At 40.1% G+C, this 21,895-nt stretch overlaps 1 protein-coding gene across 2 annotated transcripts in view; it reads right to left on the reverse strand.

Moving 5' to 3' along the window:
* Positions 1-561: 561 nt before the first annotated feature.
* The window catches only part of LOC131223838 (transcription factor RF2b), a 60,127-nt gene continuing 38,793 nt past the window's right edge, over positions 562-21,895 (reverse strand). For both annotated transcript variants that reach the window (XM_058219363.1, XM_058219364.1), the window contains one exon: positions 562-1,417. In XM_058219363.1, the coding sequence (XP_058075346.1) occupies positions 1,062-1,417 (356 nt within the window). In that variant the 3' untranslated portion in view covers positions 562-1,061. The remainder of the gene's footprint in view (positions 1,418-21,895) is intronic.

The raw sequence follows: 21,895 nt of genomic DNA on the forward strand, positions 1-21,895 counted from the left end.
TCATGTGTTCGGTTTCAAAACAAAGAAGTTATACCCATACGCCTCATTTGTGATTATTATAGCTACTTTTAGCAATAAATTACATCTCTCAACGAAAAAATTATTAACATTGTGTTGAATACATCTAACCGTGGTCTTAACACAACAATGAAAAGGATTGGCATTGCGATATACATTAAAAGCCATCAGTTACTCTATTCTGCCCACAATCAAACCCTGATCCTGAAAACATCTATAGATAAAAAAAAGTTTACAAAGTTCAAAAGGGAGGACCTGTTTGGTTGCACCAAATTTCATGAAATACCACAAAATTTTGCACCAAATTAGAAAGATTAATAACAAAACTTCATGATATTTTGTGCAACCAAATGCACCCGAAGAAACATAAGAGATACAGAAGCTGCATCCATGAAGAAACTTCCATTCCCCACAATACACCATTCACAAAATGATTTCAATTGAAAAAAAAAAAAACCACAGAGGAACTCAATGATTGATGCAACAAAATCTCATATCTTGATTCAAGAAAAAAAAAAAAAACAAAACAAAACAAAAAAGAAAGAAAGAGAGAAACCTACAGATGAATAATCAAGAAATGATTATACCATAAAAGAACCAATCAAATAAAAAAATACAGTACCCAAAGGAAAGTAGAAACTCATGGATGTCAGCCTATGGACAAACCTAACCATGAGTGGCAAGGGGGTTGGTGTGAAGTTGATTTAGGGCTCTTCTTCGCAGACACATGATTTGGGACACGTCTGCATTATCTGGGCCATTCATTAGGCAGAAGCCACAGTGAACATGCCATGGCCAGAAAATCGGGCTGGTCCACCCATGATGGTGGACCATGCATGCATTTTGAAGCAATGAGTGGACCAGCCTGATTGCTGAGCCAAGTCATGTTCATGGTGGGTCACATCTTGCAAGGACCTTGTACATGTGCCACATATGCACGTGCAGCAAAGAAAGCCCTCACCACTTGATCCTCTTCCCATGGCTCTTCTCACCATTCCCGCAATCTGATGGACACGTATGCTACCAATGGCAGTAGTAACCAGTTAAAAGGTGCTGCTGCTCTCACTAGCAGAAATCGAGGGACCTTCAGATTTCACAAGATGTGAGCCTCCACTGATATCTAGCTCCTGCAATCGGCCAAGTGGGTCTTGCTTCATCATTTCTGAGATCATGTGTGAGTGCGCAAGCAATTGGTGACTGGGAATGTTATGCTGGGACGGATGGAACTGCGACAGTTGAATGTTGTGGTGATGGCCTACTGATTGGTGAGGAATCGAAAAGAATGAGGGATTATATGGCATTTGAGGCACGCCAAAGTTAAATGATTTGCCAGGGTTCAATACTTCCCCGGTAGCTATCCTGAGTTTCTCGACTTCTTGCTTCAGCGCCTCATTTAGAGCTGCACGTATTAATTAAAACATGCTATTTAGAAATTGATAAGAAAATAAAAGAGGATTTTGAACAGTACTCTTGAGTTCCAGACTTACAAGTGGGGTCCCATGGTTCAGTGAGCCAAAATGTGGATATATGCAACAGACCACTTCTCTTGAACTGGTCTAACTACTCACAAACCAGCTGAGACTCCTATATAATAGAATCATGAGTTCAACTGCATGTATCCACTTTGGATGGCCCATTCACCAAAGTCTTTAAGAATGAACAATTGTAGCAACTTCCATGTGTCCAGTTCCCATGGTACAGGAGCCGGAATGTGGATATGATTGAATCCACCTTGCATGGTCCATTCAACAAAAATCTCTCACCTCCATGTGTGTCCAGCAATTGATTGTTAAGAAAGAAAATACAGGGCTCTGCACCTTCACCTCTTCTTCTTTTTTTAACGCACAAAACTTAACCCCCCCCCCCCCCCCGATGGTCCCATTCGCCAAAGTCTTTAAGAATGAACATATGATTGAATCCACCTTGCATGGCCCATTCAACAAAAATCTCTCACCTCCATGTGTGTCCAGCAATTGATTGTTAAGAATGACCCCCGACCCCACCCCCCCGCCGCAAATGGGATTTCACCAAAATGGGTAGTCAAACCCATGACCACATGTCCAAACTCTGCACCTTCACCTAAAAAGGCCAAATCCAGGTGATTTTCTTGGTGCATGAGCCATCTGTAGTGGGTTGCATCGTATCATTGCCATGGATTGCGAAACCATGGGCCCTTTTTGTACAAACTGAAAACCTGAGCATACCTTACAAACTCTCAGGCTGAACAATCTATAATACCACAAAATAAAAAATAAAAAAATAAAGCCAGTTATGCATCTTAGAAATCAAAAGAGGCTTGAGAAGCTGGGACAGAGAGAGCTACTTTATGAGCAGAAGTGTTCTAGGAGATGAGAAATAAGTGATGAAAATAGACATGAAGGAGAATTAGAAAAAAAAAAAAAAACAGTATAATTGAGAAAAAAAAAAAAGACGAACAAATATGATAATATCATGATATATTTCAGTTTTAGCAAATTTTTTTTTAATCAAAATGCGCCAAAAATATCGATATTTTCAATACATGGTTGAAATTTGTCCCTATGTTCCCCACTAATTTGTCAAATTCTTTCGAAAAATGTGGGAGGCACCAAAATCTTTAGCAACTCAATACTTTTCTAGCCACCTTGCAATGAATAGAAATTTAATCCATAGGTTCCTCTTCCATAACATTGTATATATTATTGGAAAATCTTCTGTTTCAATATGAATATGCTAAATAGAGGACCTTCAGTGCAGAACAGACGCGAAAAAACTACAGACATAGATGAAGGCAACTTGTAGGTCGAAGGATGTGCAATTGAAAAAGAAAAGGTAAAATGATATGGAATCAACGTTGTCAAAAGCGATCGCATAATTGCATGATGTCATCCACATGGCACACATGATGGTCATATATGCCATATGGATGGTATACAATCGCATATCGCATAAAGTGATCACATATGCAATCATGTGATCTCATACTTTCCATTTTTTCCATTTTTTTTCATTTTATTTATTTATTTATTAAAAAAAAAAAGTTGTGTGATCACTTATGCAATTGTGCGATCGCACAAGTAATCAGGCATAAGTGATCACACAGGATCTAAAGTCTCCAGACCTAGAAGCCGATTGCTTTTCATTTCAATCCAATCATTAGATCTTGGATGATCATGATCCCCACATATACATATTTTGATTTTCTTCAAATCCCATCACATAAGGCCCTATATTTGAAATATAAATAAAGAACTATCCCTATTTTTGAATTTTTCAGATTTCCCTAATCCAAAAAATTCTTATTTCATGGATTAGAAAATCCACTTGGATCGTCGAGCGGACACATTGCGAGACGAAAGTCCTATCTTTCGCCTGATCTGACTAAATTCAGATGTTAAGGTTCAATACAACATGTTTGTGATGGATGGCCGCGATGTATAATGCTGAATTTCTATTGCTAATGCTTGTATAAATCTGTCCATTTTAGATTCCACATTCATTTAGGGTTGGATTAGGCCGTCCTATACCACCTATGCATGGTGATGTTTGTACATATTGTGGTGATGTTTGTACATATTGTGGTGATGTTTTTCATGTGAATAAATTGATGTAGTATTGCTGGACTTTTTGTGAAAATTCTACATGTTGTGTGTTTGGACGTTTGGAGGTGAAATAGTATATGTCAACATCAACCTATGGGAACTATGTAGAAACTATGCTTGTTTCATGGATATTATGCTATGTGAATGGACATGGTACACCCATGCTTTGTTGGATATGGACATGTGTTTGGATTCCACATCAAAGGAAGCCCCTTACCTCATAAGATAGAAACATGACATGGAATTGTGGAAACCCATATAGGTTGTTTTGGTGAATTGGTGTAGAATATCCAATGTATGGATTTTGATGATTCTTGGAGGATCCAATGGCTGGATTATTTCTTGTGATGGATCCATGATCGGTTAATATAGAATGGAGGAAACCTATGTGCGTTATGTTTATGAATTGATGGAAATACCCTTGTGTGGGTTATATGGATTATGGAGGATCCGATAGTTAAATTGTTTACCTATAGTGGATCCATGAATAGTTAATATGGAATGTGAGCCATGTATAACATCACGGCTAAAGTATGCACGTCCCTCCACTAGTGGAAGTAGTGAGAAGGGTAACAGCCATTCTAGGGTGTAGTGAACCATGGCATAGGGTGAGATGGTAACTTGTTGAGTATGGGCATCATTAAACCGGCTAGATGATAAACCGATTTAATTAAAGGTGGAACTAATCATGCATTCACTTTAGGAGCGTACAATACAGAAAGTGTTGGAAGATCCAGTTTCTCTAGTTGTGCATGATTGAGTGAAAGTGTGGAAGATTTCGTTTCACTAGTTGGAATTTTTTGGAGTATATGGGAGTGTTGGAAGATCACATCCCACATCGGCTCAATACCTCTGGTGACTAGTGGCTAATGAGAGTGTTGGAAGATCCCATCTCATTTAGTCAGGAGTCCCTTCACCAGATCATGCATACATGCATTGCATTAAATAAGATTTTTCTCATGAATTTTTTGTTTTGAATGTTATTAACATGATTGTGCTATTATTGTGCTAATCTTGGAGGGATGCCCTTGCTGAGTTGAACCATGGCAACTCATTCCTCTTGTTGGACAAACAACTATAAGTGACACAGGTGATGATCCATTCATAGTTAGTGGACCTCTAGATAAGGCTTATGAATGCTCATGGCAATAGACAATAGATGATGAAGCCGAAGTGGCTTGAGGAAGACCATTATTTGATTTTGTTGTTTCTTATGTTTAGTTTGATTTATTTTGTTAAACATGTAATAATGCCCTCAATGGGAGGACAAACAGAGACTTATATTTGTTCGATTATAGACTTTATGTTGATACCTAGATTAGAACTATTAATGGAAGAAGAATTTAATTTCCGTCGATTATGCTATGAATGCCATGAGAATATAAATTAAGGTGAATGAAAGGGAAATGTGGGATAATATCCTTAACATATCGGAGTTAACACTAAGGAACTTGGGCCATCGTGTTATCCATAAGAGCTGAAATCTCAGGGTGTTACAAAATGGGACATAGATTCCACCCAAGTGTTTGTCAAAGATGGGGGGGGGGGGGGGGGGATGTGGTGTATATTTTCATTAACTGCCCTTGCATGTAAGCAATGTTCATAGTTCGTAGTATCAGTATCATTACATCCATCCACGTATACACATACATACATACAAACACATGCATGATCCATCCATCATCCTTTTTTTTTTGGGGAAAGGTAATTTTTATTCTGTAAAGGCCAAGGGCCAAAAAATACAGAAATAGAGGAGAAAAAAAAAAAAAAAAAAACCCAACAATCTGGAAGTTGGGAATGAGCTAAAGAATCAGCACCCCACTTCTTAACCAAGACAGCAACCAACTACCAGACTTCTGAAGGATTGCAGGAAATGTTCTTAAAACACCGCCGATTCCTTTCCGACCATATGGACCAGATCCCGGCTAGCAACCTTACATGCCATATCTTTTTCCATGATTTTTCTATGCCTCCTCCATGCCACAATAAAAAACAAGGATTTAATGGAGGCCGGTAGGACCCAGTTGATGCCAAATTTGCTGAAGAAGAAATCCTAGATTATTCTAGTAAATGAGCAGTAGACGAATAGATAATTAACAAATTCCTTGTTCGGAAAGCATAAGAGGCACACGTTTTGAAGAATTGTGTGCCTCTTACACAAGTTATCCACTATGAGCACCCTATTTTTACCCACCAACCAAACTAGAGCTACCACCTTGGGAGGAGCACCGTCTCTCAAAAGGAATACAGTGTGACAATTTGAATTGTTATTACATTCACCCATGATCTTATTGTAGAGTGATGTCACCGAGAACTTCCCAAATTTATCAACTACTTATTTCAAGGCGTCTCTTTCCGAAGGAGATGGACGAGCCTTGCAAAGCATACTCATCAGATCTAGGAGTTCAACTATCTCAGAATCATCCATATTCCTTCTACATGGAGGGGCCCACACAATCTCTCCTTCAATGAAAGAGAAACACCTAGCCACCTTCAAATTATCTTCCATCGAGAACCCTACTAACCTAGGGAATACCTCCCTTAACTTTTGATCTCCTAGCTAGTTATCTTCCCAGAATCTAATATCTTCTCCATTACCCAAATTGAAGCCAATGCCTTCCCACACCTTGGATATGAGAGCAACCACAACATTCCAAATGGATAAGGCCGATATAAGGAAGTCTTTAATTCACCATGAACCTTCTTGAACCCCGTATTTCTTTTCTACTACAACCCTCCATAAGCTTCCCTTTTCTATGTCAAACCTCTAGACCGACTTGCCCAGAAATGCTAGGTTCATGTCCCCCAAAATCTGGAGTCTGGCTCCCCCATTCCTTTGCGGCTTACAAACATCTTCTCAGATCAAAAGATGGAATTTATGCTCATCGCTTGCCCCTTCCCATAAGAAGTCTAATGCAGGGGCATTTTCACACCGGGCTCGAGTGGGATGGCTTGTGAGATGTAGGAGCACACTTGGGGTAGGCGGCCCGTGTAAGGCGGGCCCCACCCATGTGAGGCGGTACCCATGTGATGTGGGGCTCACGAGGGGGGTTCCGTTAAGGTCCTAACCCTTGGGATGTGGGGCCCAGGCTATAAGATAAAGGGATTAATTCACCATGCTCTATCAATTCGAGCTTTTAGAGCTAGTGGTCAATTGTCCTGCATCAAATTAGTATCAAAGTGGGAGGTCTCATGTTCGAGACTCCTCGCCAGGGGTGATTAATGTAGGGACATTTTCACACCGGGCTCGAGTGGGGTGGCCTGTGGGATGCAGGGGCACACTCAGGGTAGGTGGCCCATGTGAGGCGGGTGGCTCATGTGAGGCAGTACCCATGTGATGTGGGACCCACGAGGGGGATTCAACCGAGGCCCTAACCCATGGGATGTGGAGCCTAGGCTATAAGGTAAAGGGATTAATTCACCATGCTCTATCAGTTCGAGCTTTTAGAGCAAGTGGTTAATTGTCCGGCATCAAAGTCCCGCCTTATTTTTTTCCAATAATTTCAACACAACTTTTGAGCACTTGAATAGAGACATGAAGTAATTTGGAAGGTTGGTCATAGCTTCTTTGATTAATGTTAATCTCCCTCCCAATGATATATGCCTTCTCTTCCAACACGATAGTTTCCTCTCAATCATTTCTATAACTTTCTCCCATATCTACTTAGACAACTTGCCTAGGCTTAATGGTAATCCCAAGTAAGTGGTTGAGAAAGAGCCTACTTTACAACCAAAGATGCTAGCGAGGACTTCAACCTCTTCAAATGATAAGCCAACTCCCAACAATTCACTTTTACTCGTGTTTACTTTCAACCCCGAGACCACCTTGAAGCATACTATGATTTTGCGGAGATTTAGTATCTTGGATTCATCGGCCTCGTAGAAAAGCAATGTATCGTCTGCATATTGAAGATGAGATATTTGAAATGAGGAGTTATCCACCCTAAAAACTGCTTACAAGGCCCAACTCCGCTCCTTTTGCGATCAAATTTCTTAGAGCCTCCATGACCACCACAAAAAGACATGGCAAAAGTGGGTCACCTTGCTGCAACCCCCGAGATGCACTAAAGTAGCCGTTTGTGGAGCCATTCACAAAAATTGAGAATTTTGCCGATTCAACACATGTTCGGATCCATGCTCTCCACTTCGCCTCACATCCTAGGCGATGTAGCATATAATCAAGAAAATCTCAATCAACGTGATCAAAGGCTTTCTCTATGTCCAGTTTGCACATTACCCCTTTAGATCTTTTTTTCTATAACAAGAATCAATGCATTCGTTTGCTATCGAGACACTGTCCACTATCTTTCAACCAACCACAAAATGCAGTCACAGTTTAGAGATGACTTCACTAATTGTTGAGACTCAAATATTGCATATTTAACCCTTCAATTACATTAGTTTTTCTGGCATTTAAGTATTAATTCGATTTAATTATATACGTTTTCATCATGCAAAGTGATTCAGAAGCCTATGATGAATATGTGCTTAAAATGATGGGTTTAGAGCTCAAAAGAAGATAACAAAGAATTAGATCTATAGAGGACAACATTGAAGAATTCGAGTACCAAAGATTCAAGGAAACCAAGTGAGAAAAGAAGGAAATCAAAGATTTTAAGTGAAAAAAAGAATCCTAAAAATTCAGGGCCAGAAAAATCATATTCTGAAATTTCAGGGCCAGAAAGACAAAATCCTGAAAACCAGTAGAAACAGCCATTCGATGCCATCGAAGGCAACTTCGATCCCATTGTACCATCTTCAATTCCATCGAGAAAATCATGAATTTTCCTAGTTAGTTGCTGGACACATTCTTCGATGCCATAAAGGGAGCTTCAATGCCATCGAAGGTGCGTGCGATTGCGTAAATTCAAAATTGGTTTGCGATTTTTCCAAGGCGGTGCAAAGTTAGAGTTCCAAAACTATATATTAGAGTCCCTAGGACATCTCAAATCATCTTCTAGGGTTTAGAGAAGGAGAGAAGGCTTAGGTGGAGCACTGACAACGTTCTTCCACTTCACTTTATTCACAGGTCCTAGTAGATCTTTAGTTTTTAGTTTGTTTTTGAGTTAGCTATGGTTAGCTAATCTCTTAGTTAAGGCTAAGGGGTGAAGCTTGTAGTTCTTAATGTTTAGTTTTCTTTAATTCATGTTATTTGATTTGAATGTTGAACAATTCATTAACATTTGATTTGAATGAAGATTTATTTCTAGTTTACTTTGATCCATTGTCAACTCCATGCACATTGGATGCTTCGGTAAGCTAAAATATTTTCATCTCTTTTGCAAAGGATTGATCTATAAAATCTATTGATCTATCGTAGACTCTGGGCATGACAGATGCTTTGAATTCCCTGCGATTAATACTTTGGTGCATGATGTGGGAACCAATTCAATTGAAGTTTAAATCTATTTTGATACATGAATGATGGTTTAACAGAATTATCTTCCGATTGGATAGGCTAGGACTTCGAGTCCAATTGAGTTATTCATCGAATCACTAAATTGAATATTGTGATTGCTATGAGTGAATTCATGGATCCTTAGTCGTTTATTTATTTGTTTTAAACCTTTTCCTACATCGCTGTATTAAAAAACTCAGACAAATAATTAGACTTAGATTAGTTCTAAGCCGTGTTCCCCATTCCTTGTGGATTCGACCTCGGTCTCACCAAGTTATTAGTACTTCATAACCCTGCACTTGGGGTTCGTGAACAAGTTTTTGGCACCATTGTTGAGGAGTGGTGTTGAACACTATTAGGTTTAGGTTTTCATGGTTTGATTTTTTGTTTCAGGTTAGATTTTTCTTGTTTTCTGAAATTTTCTAATCTAGGATTTTTAGGATTTACTAATTTTCAGAATTTTGTTTTTAGAGTTTATCTCTTTTTAAAAGCATTACTAACATTATTTATTATTTCTGTTTTATAGGATCTTCACTCTAGTTCCTTTCTTCCAATAACATCCTTCCTTACTCCATCTACTTGCTTTCTTTATTGTTGTAGGATTTTTCTATAGAATTTTTTTTAGGGTTTCATTATGTTTATGCCAAAGTGGACACGTGAGTACCCTAATCAACTTTTAAGAGACGAGAGATTGGTTAAAGGCTTATCAAATCATTATATGTTAGGAAATACCCTACATCTTGTAAATTAACGGAATCTATGATCGAGAACCGACCAGGATATGATGATCCACCGATTAAGAAATCACTATGCGATTATGTAAGAGAACAATTATCATCCACCGGTTAAGAAGACAATGCGTGATTATTATATGGATGGTAACGCTTAACAACAACCATCAAATACTCCCACATGACCCGTATGATATGGATTGGTGTAACCATCAGAGTTTAAATTGGAGAAGTGAACCAACCATGGATTCTGATGATTATCCCCTTGGATCCCCTACTTATGAAATCCAACCAGAAACACCTCAAGAGGATTACTTGATAAATTCATAGATGCTCAAGCACAATTCAACCAAAACACTATACAAACATTTGAACATCATTAAAGATGTTTGAATCCTCCATTCAAATAATTCAGTCACGCCTCATTGATGAGGAAAAGGCTTGCCTAACCCAGCCTCAGTCCAATCTAGAAATACAATGCGAGGAGAGTGATCACACCTCGCTTGTTGAGTATACTAAATTTGAGAAAACTTAAGAGTTTACGGTTCAATTTTCCCAAGAGTTGATCTCAAGTAAGGTCCCATTTAATGATCAAGAGGCACGAGTAATTTTCAAACATAGTGATATTGATCCGCTCCACTTACATGACACACTTGATTCCAATGTGGAGAGTGAGTCCTTTTCAACTAAATATCCCGACACTATAGAAGTTTGCTTGGCACACTTTGAGGATTTTAATGATAATATGATTAAAGACATAATGGATGCCTTGCAAGAATGTACCTCGGTAGTTGATACTGACCAGGAGAATCATTATTGTGAAGAGCTTCATTCCATAGATTCTGAATGTTTACCATTAAAGGTGAAGGATCTAGAATTTGAACCGAAGTCTGAAACTTCGGAATTTGTTGAGACCACACTGGCTAAAGATATTTTCTCTAATTTACAATTAATTGTAGTCGCTAATTCACCATGGTGTACTAACATTGAAAATTTTTCTACCGCAGGTGAATATTATCTACTTTGAATACCTCAAGGGATTAAAATAAGATTTTATGATGAGGTTCATAAATTTCTTTGGATGATCATGCTCCAGAACATCCAAGCCTACTGCAAAATGAGCTTTTGGATGATCTTGTTGAGAAGCATGTTGAGAAATTTATTGAGATACTGACCAGAGGAGAAAAATATCTATCAAGAATGAATAGTTTTTCCTTGCTTTCCTAGTTTAGGGTTAGGAATTTATTGTTTTCTTAGGATTAGTTTGATTTATATTACTTTAGTTTAGTTGTTGAAATATCTTTTGATAGGAAGTTCGCTCTAGCCTATTTGTCTATCACCTTCCAAGTACTTTTCATTTATTCTTCTTTATTTTCGTTGCTCTCAAGTTGCTCTTATTGCATATATTTATACATTGAGGACGAGGTAGAATTTAGGTTGGGAGGTAGGTTTCCTATGGAAATTCTTCAGATTTGTGCTGAATTGTTGAATTTTTGAGCTATAAAATTTTTTCAATTTTTTATGATTTTAAAAATAATCCAAAGATTAGAATGACAAGATACTTGTTGTTGAGAATTTTTTAAATCTGAATTTTAGTTATTTGATAGATTTCTAAAGTTAAGTTTGAGTTATTAATTCTTAATTTGAAGTTTTAAAGTATTGATTGAGTCATGTAATTTACATATCACATCTAGCTTACACATTAAAGTTTAAGTTTGATATTGAATTATTAACTTGATGATTATTAAGAATGATATGAACCAAACCTGGGCAATTTGTCCATCGTGTTCAATGAAAATAATTCAAGAGAGAGAGAGAAGTAATACCCAGCTAAAAAACAGTTATTGTCGAAAAGGGCTACCTATCAAAGTTCCTTAAAAGGACCGAAAAGAAGAAAAAAAAAAAAAAAGTGAAAATAGTGTGAGAGTCGTCAATGGAAAAATCAAAAGCTGGATGAGTAGAAGATTGAACTGTAAGGTAGGTTTTGATTTAGGTTTTGGTCATCCAGAATGTTCTTTGGATCATCAATGATATCATGAAGGTAGAAAACTGAACATTTGGTTGTGATAAGTCTAGACTTCACTATGCACCCATGGAACTCAATGTTTAGAATTTTTCTAATTATAGGATTAATGCTTTGAACTTGATTTGGACATTTACCAAGTGCTAGAGTTTAAAAGAAAGTAGTACTCAACATTAATGTATTTTAGATTTTCTATAATCTAAATTGTTTTTAGAACTGCATGAGCTTATAGAAATTATTCATTTGTTTTCAAAATATCTTGCACATGTTTTGCGTGGGACTAGCAAAATGTTGGTTGGGGGGTGTGTTGAGACTCAAATATTGCATATTTAACCTCTCAATTACATTAATTTTCCTAGCATTTAAGTGTTATTTCGATTTAATTATATACGTTTTCGTCATGCGAGATGATTCGGAAGCCTATGATGAATATGTGCTTAAAAGGATGGATTTAGAGCTCAAGAGAAGATGATGAAGAATTGGATCTATGGAGGATTATATTAAAGAATTGAAGTACCAAAGATCCAAGGAATCTAAGGAAGGAAATCGAAGATTTCAAGTGAAGAAAGTTGGGAAAAGAAATCCTGAAAATTCAGGGCCAGAAAAATCATATTTTGAAATTCCAAGGCCAGAAAGACAAAATCTTGAAAAACTGCAAAAACGATCATTTGATGCCATCAAAGGAAACTTCGATCCCATCGAACCTTCTTCGATTCCATCGAGAAAATTATGAAGTTTCAAAGTTAGTTGTTGGACGCATTCTTCGATGCCATCAAGGGAGCACACGACTACGTAAATTCAAAGTCGGTTTGCGATTTTTCTGATGCACTGCTAAAGTTAGAGTTTCAAAATTATAAATTGGAATCCCTAGGACATCCCAAATCGTCTTCTAGTGTTTGGAGAAGAAGATAAGGCTTAAGTGGAGCGCCAACAACATTCTTCCACTTCAATTTCTTCACGGGTTCTAGTAGATCTTTAGTTTTTAGTTTGTTTTTGAGTTATCTATTACTAACTAATAATCTCTTAGTTAAGGCTAAGGGGAGAAGCTTGTAGTTCTTCATAATGTATAGTTGCTTTTATTCAAGTTATTTGATTTTCAAGTTATTTGATTTGAATGTTGAACAATTCATTAATATTTGATTTGAATGAAGATTTATTTCTAGTTTACTTTGATCCATTGTTGACTCTGTGCACATTAGATGCTTAGGAAAGCTAAGAATATTTTATTATCTCTTTTGCAAATGATTGATCTATCGTAGACTCCAAGCAGGACAGATGCTTTGAATTTCCTACGATCAATACTTTGGTACATGATGTGGGAACAAATTCAATTGAAGTTCAAATCTGTTTTGATACATGAATGATGGTTTAACAGAATTATCTTCCGATTGGATAGGATAGGACTTCGATTCCAATTGAGTTATCCATTGAATCATTAAATTGGATATTGCGATTGCTATGAGTGGATTCCTGGATCCTTAGTCATTTATTTATTTGTTTTAAACCCTTTCCTACATCGCTATATTAAAAACCCAAACAAACAATTAGACAAGATTACCTCTAGGCCATGTTCCCCATTCCCTGTGGATTCGACCTCGGTCACACCGAATTATTACTACTTCACAAACTTGCACTTGGGTTCGTGAACACTAATCACCGCCTCGAATTTGGATGCTAGTAACTTTGCAATAATCTTATAGGAACTGCCAACAAGCTAAATAGGTCGAAAATCCTTTAGACCTTCTGCTCCTTTTTTTTGGAATTAAGGCTATAAAAGTGGCACCCATCTCAGATGGAAGGAAACCTTTTTCATGGAATTCATCAGCAAAATTGATCACATCTTTCTTGATTAATCCCCAAAAAATTTTATAGAACACAATTGGGAACCCATCCAAGACAAGGGCTTTATCACCCACTAGTTCTGAGATGGCTTTCAATATTTCATCTTCCGAAAATGGGGACTCAAAAGATTCTGCCACTTCCCCCAAGATAGCATCAAAATAAAGGTTACCAAGAGAGTTGATTCTAATCTTCCTTGGACAAGACGTCATTGTAAAACTCAACGATTGAAGCGCACACCTTTTCCTTACCTTCCACCCTCACACCACCCACCAAGACTCCCTTGATTCTATTAGCTCAAGCACGGCACTTGCCATAGCATGAAAAGAAATTGTATTCTTGTCCCCCACTTTTAACCATAGGGCTCTCGATTGCTGCCGCCATCTGATTTTGGCCTAAGTTTCGCATTGTATTTTGCTCTATGAATCTCCCGCCATGCTCTTTCTTCATTGGATAGGTCCCCTCGCTCTTCTTTGATATTCAATGCTTGCATTTCTTTCAGAATTTGGAAAATTCCTATTCCTTCGCCCCCAGTACATCTTTTTTTTTTTCCAAACGTTAATTTTGCCTTCGAGCATTCTTAATTTTTGAAAGAGAGTGAAACCAGCCCACCTATGATTGAGAAAGAGGACCACCATTCTTTAATTAGATCCGAGAAACCCTCCACTTCTAGACAATAGAATTCAAATCTAAATGGACGAGGGCCCCATTTTTCCTCTTCAGTTTCTAAAATAATAGGGCAATGGTTGGAGGTAGTTTTTGGCAAACCTCTTTGAAATATAAAAGGAAATTTATCAACACAATGGACGGATTGGATCTTGCAAATGGACCTTGCATAGCTGTAAATACTATCTATCTATCTATCTATATATATATATATATATATAGACACACACACACACACACACACACATATATAAAAAGGTGTTTCACATGCATGACATTACTGCCAGCAACATGAGGTGGCAGAAACCCTCTTGGGCAGGAGAGGTAGCCCCACTCATGGGATCCACCAAGATGTATATGTTAAATCCACACCGTCCACCCGTTTCTCCATATCATTTTGGGCATTGGACCCAGATCTCTGCCCAATCCAGATTTCGGGTGGGCCACACCATAGATGTGTGTATGTAGTGGAACCTGTCCAAGGTTGGACTCCTTGGTCCACGGCGAGCTAGCCGACAAGGTGAACGGAGTATATCATCCCAACGTGGGCCCCAAAACAAAAGAAGTGCATCACATGTTGGGCCTGACTGCCTAGCGACGTGAGTGGGCGGAAGCCCCTTGGGACATGGACTGGGTCCCATTCGTGGGACCCACCGACCCACCTTGATGTATGAGTTTAATCCACACCGTTCATCTGCTTAGCCAGACCATTTTAAGCCATGGCTCCCGAAACCATCCTGATCAGGATCTTCGCTGGACCACACCAACAAGAACAGAGGGCTAGGGGCGCTACCCCTTTCTGCAGCAAAGGTATGCACATACCTAGAGGGAGTAAAGCACAGATGTCAGCTTGATCCAAAGTCTACAGGTGGCACATGAGTGGACCACACTACATGGTAGCATGCCTAGGCACGCTATCCAAGGCCCACCTCGTGAGGCCCACCCTCGAGTTAGGGTTGTAAATCCCCACCGTACGTCCCTTTAACTAGATGATTTTTGGACATGACACTGAAAACGGGCCAATTTGACCCTTAGTGGCCCACACTAAGGGAAATCATGGTGACTAAATGCCTACCCTTTAACCATTGAAGCCTTCCTAAAGCTACCTTGATGTATATATCCGTACCATACATCTATCCAATGCATCATTCTAGTAAACGGATCATATGATGGGCCGATTTAAGTCTCAAGTGAGCCACGCCACATAGACTCTTACATTGCTAGAGGGGCCCACTAATCGAGTCCCACTCTATATTTCAAGCTATTCAACGCCAAACACCACATGATATGTTTGATAACATGCTAGTATACTTAGCCTGATAGGTCGATATTGATGATATGATTAGTGTAATGGATACTATACCCATTCATCTGCCCATACGTATCATTTGTATGCTTATTATGAATGACGCTTGATCACAGCATACGCCCTTTTGGCTAGAAATACTTAGGGGACTTGTACAAGATAGGGTCGCCCAGCATGATTTGCACAGTACGCACATGTTTGATTCATGTCTTGGATAGTGTGATTCATGCATTGTGCATTATGTGTGACACGTTACATCTAACTCCCTAGCAACACTAGGGAGGTGGTCCCATAGCCTTGTTGTGGCTGGTAGATGATTTTATGGACAACTGAAACTATAGAGGTTACAAGGCGTCACAGGCATCCCTGGGTGAAAGTCCATAAACAATATGGTACCAATAGGATGCTCCAACATCTAGACCGAGTGGATTCATGAGTACATGATGGCTGGATACTAGTCGGCTGCGTCTCCCATTATGTCGAGGTCGGTTGGAAGGAGGTTTGACCTTACCCACCCAGGTGCAAAGGGCTATATGCTAGGTTGAGTTTGATTAGCTCGTGAAATGGGTTCACTATCGACGAGTCAGGTAATTTTCTGTGTACCACTGACAAGGCGGATAGTGGGGTCTTTTGCACTCGCTTGGTCTTGCACGCGATGGGCGACACCTAGTGTCAGAAGTATACTAGACGCCGACGATGATCCAATTGAGAGCTATTCTGATATGTGGACTAGTGGAGGATATGTTGCATTGCAACATTAGCAAATGATATTTGACCTTGTAAGCCCTTACATCGCATAGCCTGGGTAAGGCTAATAGCATTTATGGAGTCGCCAGTTTAGCCCTCCATTTTCTCTTACTATGATATTTATATGCTTGGAACATGCATTGCGCGCACACGCACGCACTCCCTAAGCTTCGTAGTAAGCTTATGCACTTTGTTTACATGCAATTTATGCTAGACCACAACAGAATTGAGGCAGGAGCACATGTCTGATTTTTTGGACTTTTGTTATATCATGTATTTCCCTTCTAGCACTGTACTTAAACAGATATTAGTGGAAATGTGATGATGTTTTTGGTTTTGGTACACTTATGGTTATGCTCAGGTATAAAAATAATAATAATAATAATAATAATTAAAAATTAAAAAAATATAAATAAATAAATCACCCTGAAAATCCTCCTTGTGGGATCCCATGATCGGAACTTGGTGTATGAGAGCTAGGAGCCTAGAATGGGGTACTACGAAGGTTGTCATGGGTTGAGTTTGGGGCTCGGGAATTTTGTGAGCCCGTTCACCGAGTTTGGGGCATGACACGGGTTGAGTTTCTTCTTCATAACATGGATCTAAATGAAAAATAGTTCATCGCAGCTCTCCGGTTTTGGGTCGATTACCACATTCGATCCAAAAGAGGTCCCTATTTCCAGGAATACTTCATTGATCTAGAGTTCTAATGGCAGATTCCATATCCGAACCCAAACGCTAACTAGAGCTCCCACTTCTGAATACTTCTAAATGTGACATCCTGAAACAAGTTACAAGACATGAAGTTATCTGCTTGCGGTTACAAGCTAACTGAGGCTAGGGCATGATCATTGTTTAGGATTTTAACCGCTATGTCACCAACTTCTAAGTTATAGTTATGGGTTGGCCATTCTTTGAGATCAGAAATTGTTGTCCCTAGTTTGATGGATGGTACGAAACTGAAATCCAGTGCTTCTAGCAAATCTTCGACCACCTTTTGGTGGATTGAAATTACCAGACCTTCGGTCGATTCCCCTCTCCATATCCATTTGCCCAATTTGGGTTTTGATGATTCCCCTTTTTTCCTGGTTGTGGATTTGGAAGTTGCATCCCTGCCAGAGATTGTCGTTGAGTGCGTCTTTGTAGATCAATTATCCCCAGACACGGTTGTCTGCTTCCCTGCTGGCCTTTTTTTAGAGAAAGCTCTAGATACGTTCCCATGTGCTAGTGGTTTTTTAATGTTTGGGCCATTTACTCCTTGCCTTGAAGCTTCCTTGTTCTCAATGCCTAGCCTAAATCGAGCTTTCTGAACACCCAATTGCAAACCCCTGAATCTTTCACCATGGAGTTTTACAGCCTTCTCTGCCCCGTCCTCTCGAGTCATCCAGACGAAGGCAAAACCATGGCTTTCGAAAGAGTTTTGAGCTCGCAGGATAACAACCTCCATCACTTTTTCGGCCCACTCGAAAACTCTTTCGAAGTTTATTAGGAGCTAACCGGCCGGAAATCCAACTACGAATACTTAGGGAGCTCCGTGACATGGGATGCGGCCTAGGGCTTCGTCTTCCTCAAGTCTTCTTGCGAATTAATGTCCATCCTTCTGGGTTTTCCTCCATGAAATTTGCATCTAGTACAGACTCCAATAGTACTTCTTGCCCCTTTACTTCAGTGAGTATGGTTGCATCTTCCGATTAATCGTCTTTGCTTTGTTGCTTCTCTCGCCAAACCTTCGTCACATTCGATTTCTTCATCACCAACTGTGGTTTTGCTTCGCTACATGACCGTTAGAATAGGAGGTGCCAAAGACAGATTGATTTTTCAAGAGCTTCTCATAAGCGTTGTTGTTGTAGATGTTGTTGTAGCTCTCAAACGGAACAATGAGGTTCCAAGCATCTCTAATGTGGGTGTTTTCATGCTCTTTTTCTAAATAAGACTGCTATACTTCGGGAATCCAACCCTAGCTTTGAGACTACACAGACAGGTTTGATTTCAAGTGAGAGGAAGCAATCGTGTTGTGCAACGGCATCATAGATCCCAAACACCTCAGCTTCGGCGCTAATCTGGAAATGCGAGATATTAGCATTACAAAATCGGACACTTAGGACAGAGATTGCGGCATGGTTAGGGGTTTTGTTGTGGAGTATGATGAAAAAATGAGATCAAGCTACTGTAGAAACCCTTCCACCCATCCATCCATGCATGCATACACACATGCATGATCCATCCATCCATCCATGCATGCATGCACACATACACACAAAACACAGGTGTGTGTGTGTGTGTGTGTGTGTGTGGAGAGAGACATCCATCCATGAATCCATCCATCCATCCATGAATGGATACATATACACAAATATAAACATGCACTTCGTCATACAACCATGCACTCATAAAATATAACCATGCAACTCGTGTAAAAAAAAAATTGAAATGGAAATTTTTTAATAAACAGATTTTTAGTGATATCGATACATTGGCGACACAGGCAATAACATCAAAATATCGCCAATACATTGGCGATACAAGCAACACTTGGAATTTACACAGTCAAAAATATGGGTGATGTATTGGTGATATCGATACTTTCGCGGACAATTGACACCTGGAATTTACACTATCAAAAATATTGGCGATACATTGGCGATACATTGTGATGTATATACCTAGAACTTCTGATACTACTAGTGTTATTGGTATCGCTGAGTTGGAGATACGGATAGTATCAAGCATATTATTGATAATATCGGGGATACACCAAACAATGCATGTAAGTACACGACCATGAGAGCTCCAGTGATACTTGTTAAGGATACTGAATCCATCATTTGTTTCACGAACATTTTGCCTCTATGATGTGTTTGGTCCCATTTCGGTTATTTGTTTTGCATGAACAGCTTCCCTTAGCAATAACAATAACAATAACAATAATAATAATAATTGTTAGCGAAAAATAGAGTGACCCATGAAAAGAGGTCAAACCAACAATCAGCATGGACCAATGGGCCAAGCTACTCGAAAGATAACTACTAGAGGAGAAGGGCCGACCATAATGTAGGTCGGCACGCCCATAGGTCGACACGACCTCTAATGAACTTCCTCGAACAACAGTTTAACAAGAGCTGTTAAGCTCGACAAAGGAAGTTAAGAGCTACCAGAATCAACGATCACAAGGACATTACAAGCTGGTTTGATAAGGTTTGATAAGTATCAACATTGGGATGATACCGACCTACTAATAGCTCAATACTACCTGCCTCCGAGGCATCATCAGCCTCTATCAACTAATCTTGCGTAAAGGTCGAGTGGACCTATCGGTTTCCAACTAACATTTGGTCTTATCCAAAATGGACGGCCCGAAGATCTCTCCTAAGATCTCGGGAGACAAGATCAGAATCCCGGAGATCTCGGACGCCTACGATCTCGGGAAGTTCTCCGATATAGGAGGAAACCTCTAACAGAAAGGATCTCCAACAGTGTGATCTTCCCTCTAACAAACATGGTCTTCTGACCATGTGATCTTCCCTCTCGTATAAATGGGGAAGCCTCTAAACAGTGAAAGGTACACACATTGAAACATAACTCAAAAACTCTTGTACGTTGGTGACTCCTTTCCTCGAAAGATAATTTCTACAAAGACCCAGATCCCTGACTTTGGCATCGGAGCGTCCTCTGCATTAGCCAGGGTCTCCCGTGCTTTGTTTTGTGTGCAGGCAACCAAGGATCTAAGAAGGGTCTACAGGAAAATTGCATCAACAGTTTAGCGTCGTTAGTGAGAACGTGACAGTAAAGTCGTTCCTGCTTCACCAGATAAACCGTGAAGGCTAGAGAGAAGAAGAAAACCCGAGTTTCCCCTGTTACACCAGACCTTACGCCACCGGAGCAACCCAACAATCACCGGGGCTCCACCTCCCAACGACAAGCTGACTCCGATCCCACGAGGCAAGCCTAGCGATCTCACAACAGAGGACAGTTGAACTCCATTGAGCACCAGGTCAAAATGTTGAATAATAACATGAACTCCATGAGGCAATTGTTGGAACAACTAGGCTAGAAAGTACAGAGACCTCAACTGGTACAGAGGACTGCCCACAAGGACGAGCAAATGGGCCACAACTCTCCTGCGCCTTTCCATATGCTCGCCGCCTCTCGGAGGAGTCGGCAGCTTGGGTCGACCAGACCGGCCCCTTCTCACGTTTCTGGGACTGTGGCTCCGCTTCCAACCTACGCCATGAGCTAGATCGAAAGAAGCACGGCAAAGCTCCGGTCGAAACTACTGCCGAAAGTGGTGAACCATGAGAAGCCGAGCTCAAGGACTTGCAAGGACAAATAGGAGACATGTGACAGGCCTACCGCACAAATGCCCCGACTCCGATGGAAGCGATAATGGAGGAAACCGAGCCTCCATTCACCTATGACATTATGCAGGCCCAACTGCCGGATAGGTTCCAAATGCCGCAAATCACCCCCTTCTCGGGGGCTACCAACCCATCTGAACATCTGGAGTCCTTTATGGTCTGGCTGGAGCTCCACAACACATCATCTGCGGTAATGTGCCAAGCATTCTCTCTAACCCTAACCGGAGCCACCCGACTGTGGTTCAAGCAATTGAAGTCGAACTCCATCAATTCGTTCTCTCAGCTCGGACAGATTTTTGTCACGAACTTCATCGGGAGAAAGGCAAGATTTAAACCAGCTTCACACATTCTCCACGTTGTCTAAAAAGGAGAACTGCTGAAGGACTACATCAAGCGCTTCAACCTTGAAGCAATGCAAGTGCGGAAACACTCTGAGGAACTCGCTCTGACTGCGATAATGGGAGGATTAAGGGATCCTAAGTTTCTCTTCTTGCTAGGCAAGAACCCACCAACAACGATGGGCAACCTACTGAACAGGTCGCAAAAATACTCCAATGTCGAGGAAGCCTCCACCCTACGGAAGGCCAACCAGAGCAAAGGATTGGCGGGCAAAGAAGAGAAACCAAAAGTAGAACCTAGTTCGGCCAGCGGGAGCAAGAAAAGAGAGGACAACCGATCACAAGATAACTAGCGTCCGAGCAAGTGGCCTGACAGCAAATTCAAGACATATACTCTTAATAAAACGCCCAAATAAGTCTTCATGGAGATTCAGGATAAACGTATCCTCAAGTGGCCGAGCAAATTGAAATCCAATCCTAATAAAAGAAGTAAAAATAAATATTGTCTCTTTCATCGGGATCACGGTCATTCAACGAGCGACTATTTCGACATTAAGCAAGAGATCGAAGCACTCATTCGTAGCGGGCACCTTGGGGAGTATGTCAGATATCGAGAAGATCGGGCTGCCTTAAAAGATGAATATCCCATCAACAATGAGCCAACTGGAGAGATTTGCACCATCTTCGGAGGTCATGGCAGTGAAGGAGATTCGAACCAAGCTCAAAGAGCCCACACAAGGAGCATCTGTCACTCCAACTCAGAACGAGAAATCCTCACTACCAGCAGACCTTCGAAAAAACATAAGGTAGAAACCTACAGCCTGACCTTCACTGAAGACGACGCCCGAGGAGTCCACCATCCGCACGACGACGCGCTTATGGTTATAATGACC

This window comes from Magnolia sinica, chromosome 13 (genome assembly GCF_029962835.1).
Source record: "Magnolia sinica isolate HGM2019 chromosome 13, MsV1, whole genome shotgun sequence".
Classification (NCBI taxonomy): Eukaryota; Viridiplantae; Streptophyta; class Magnoliopsida; order Magnoliales; family Magnoliaceae; genus Magnolia; species Magnolia sinica.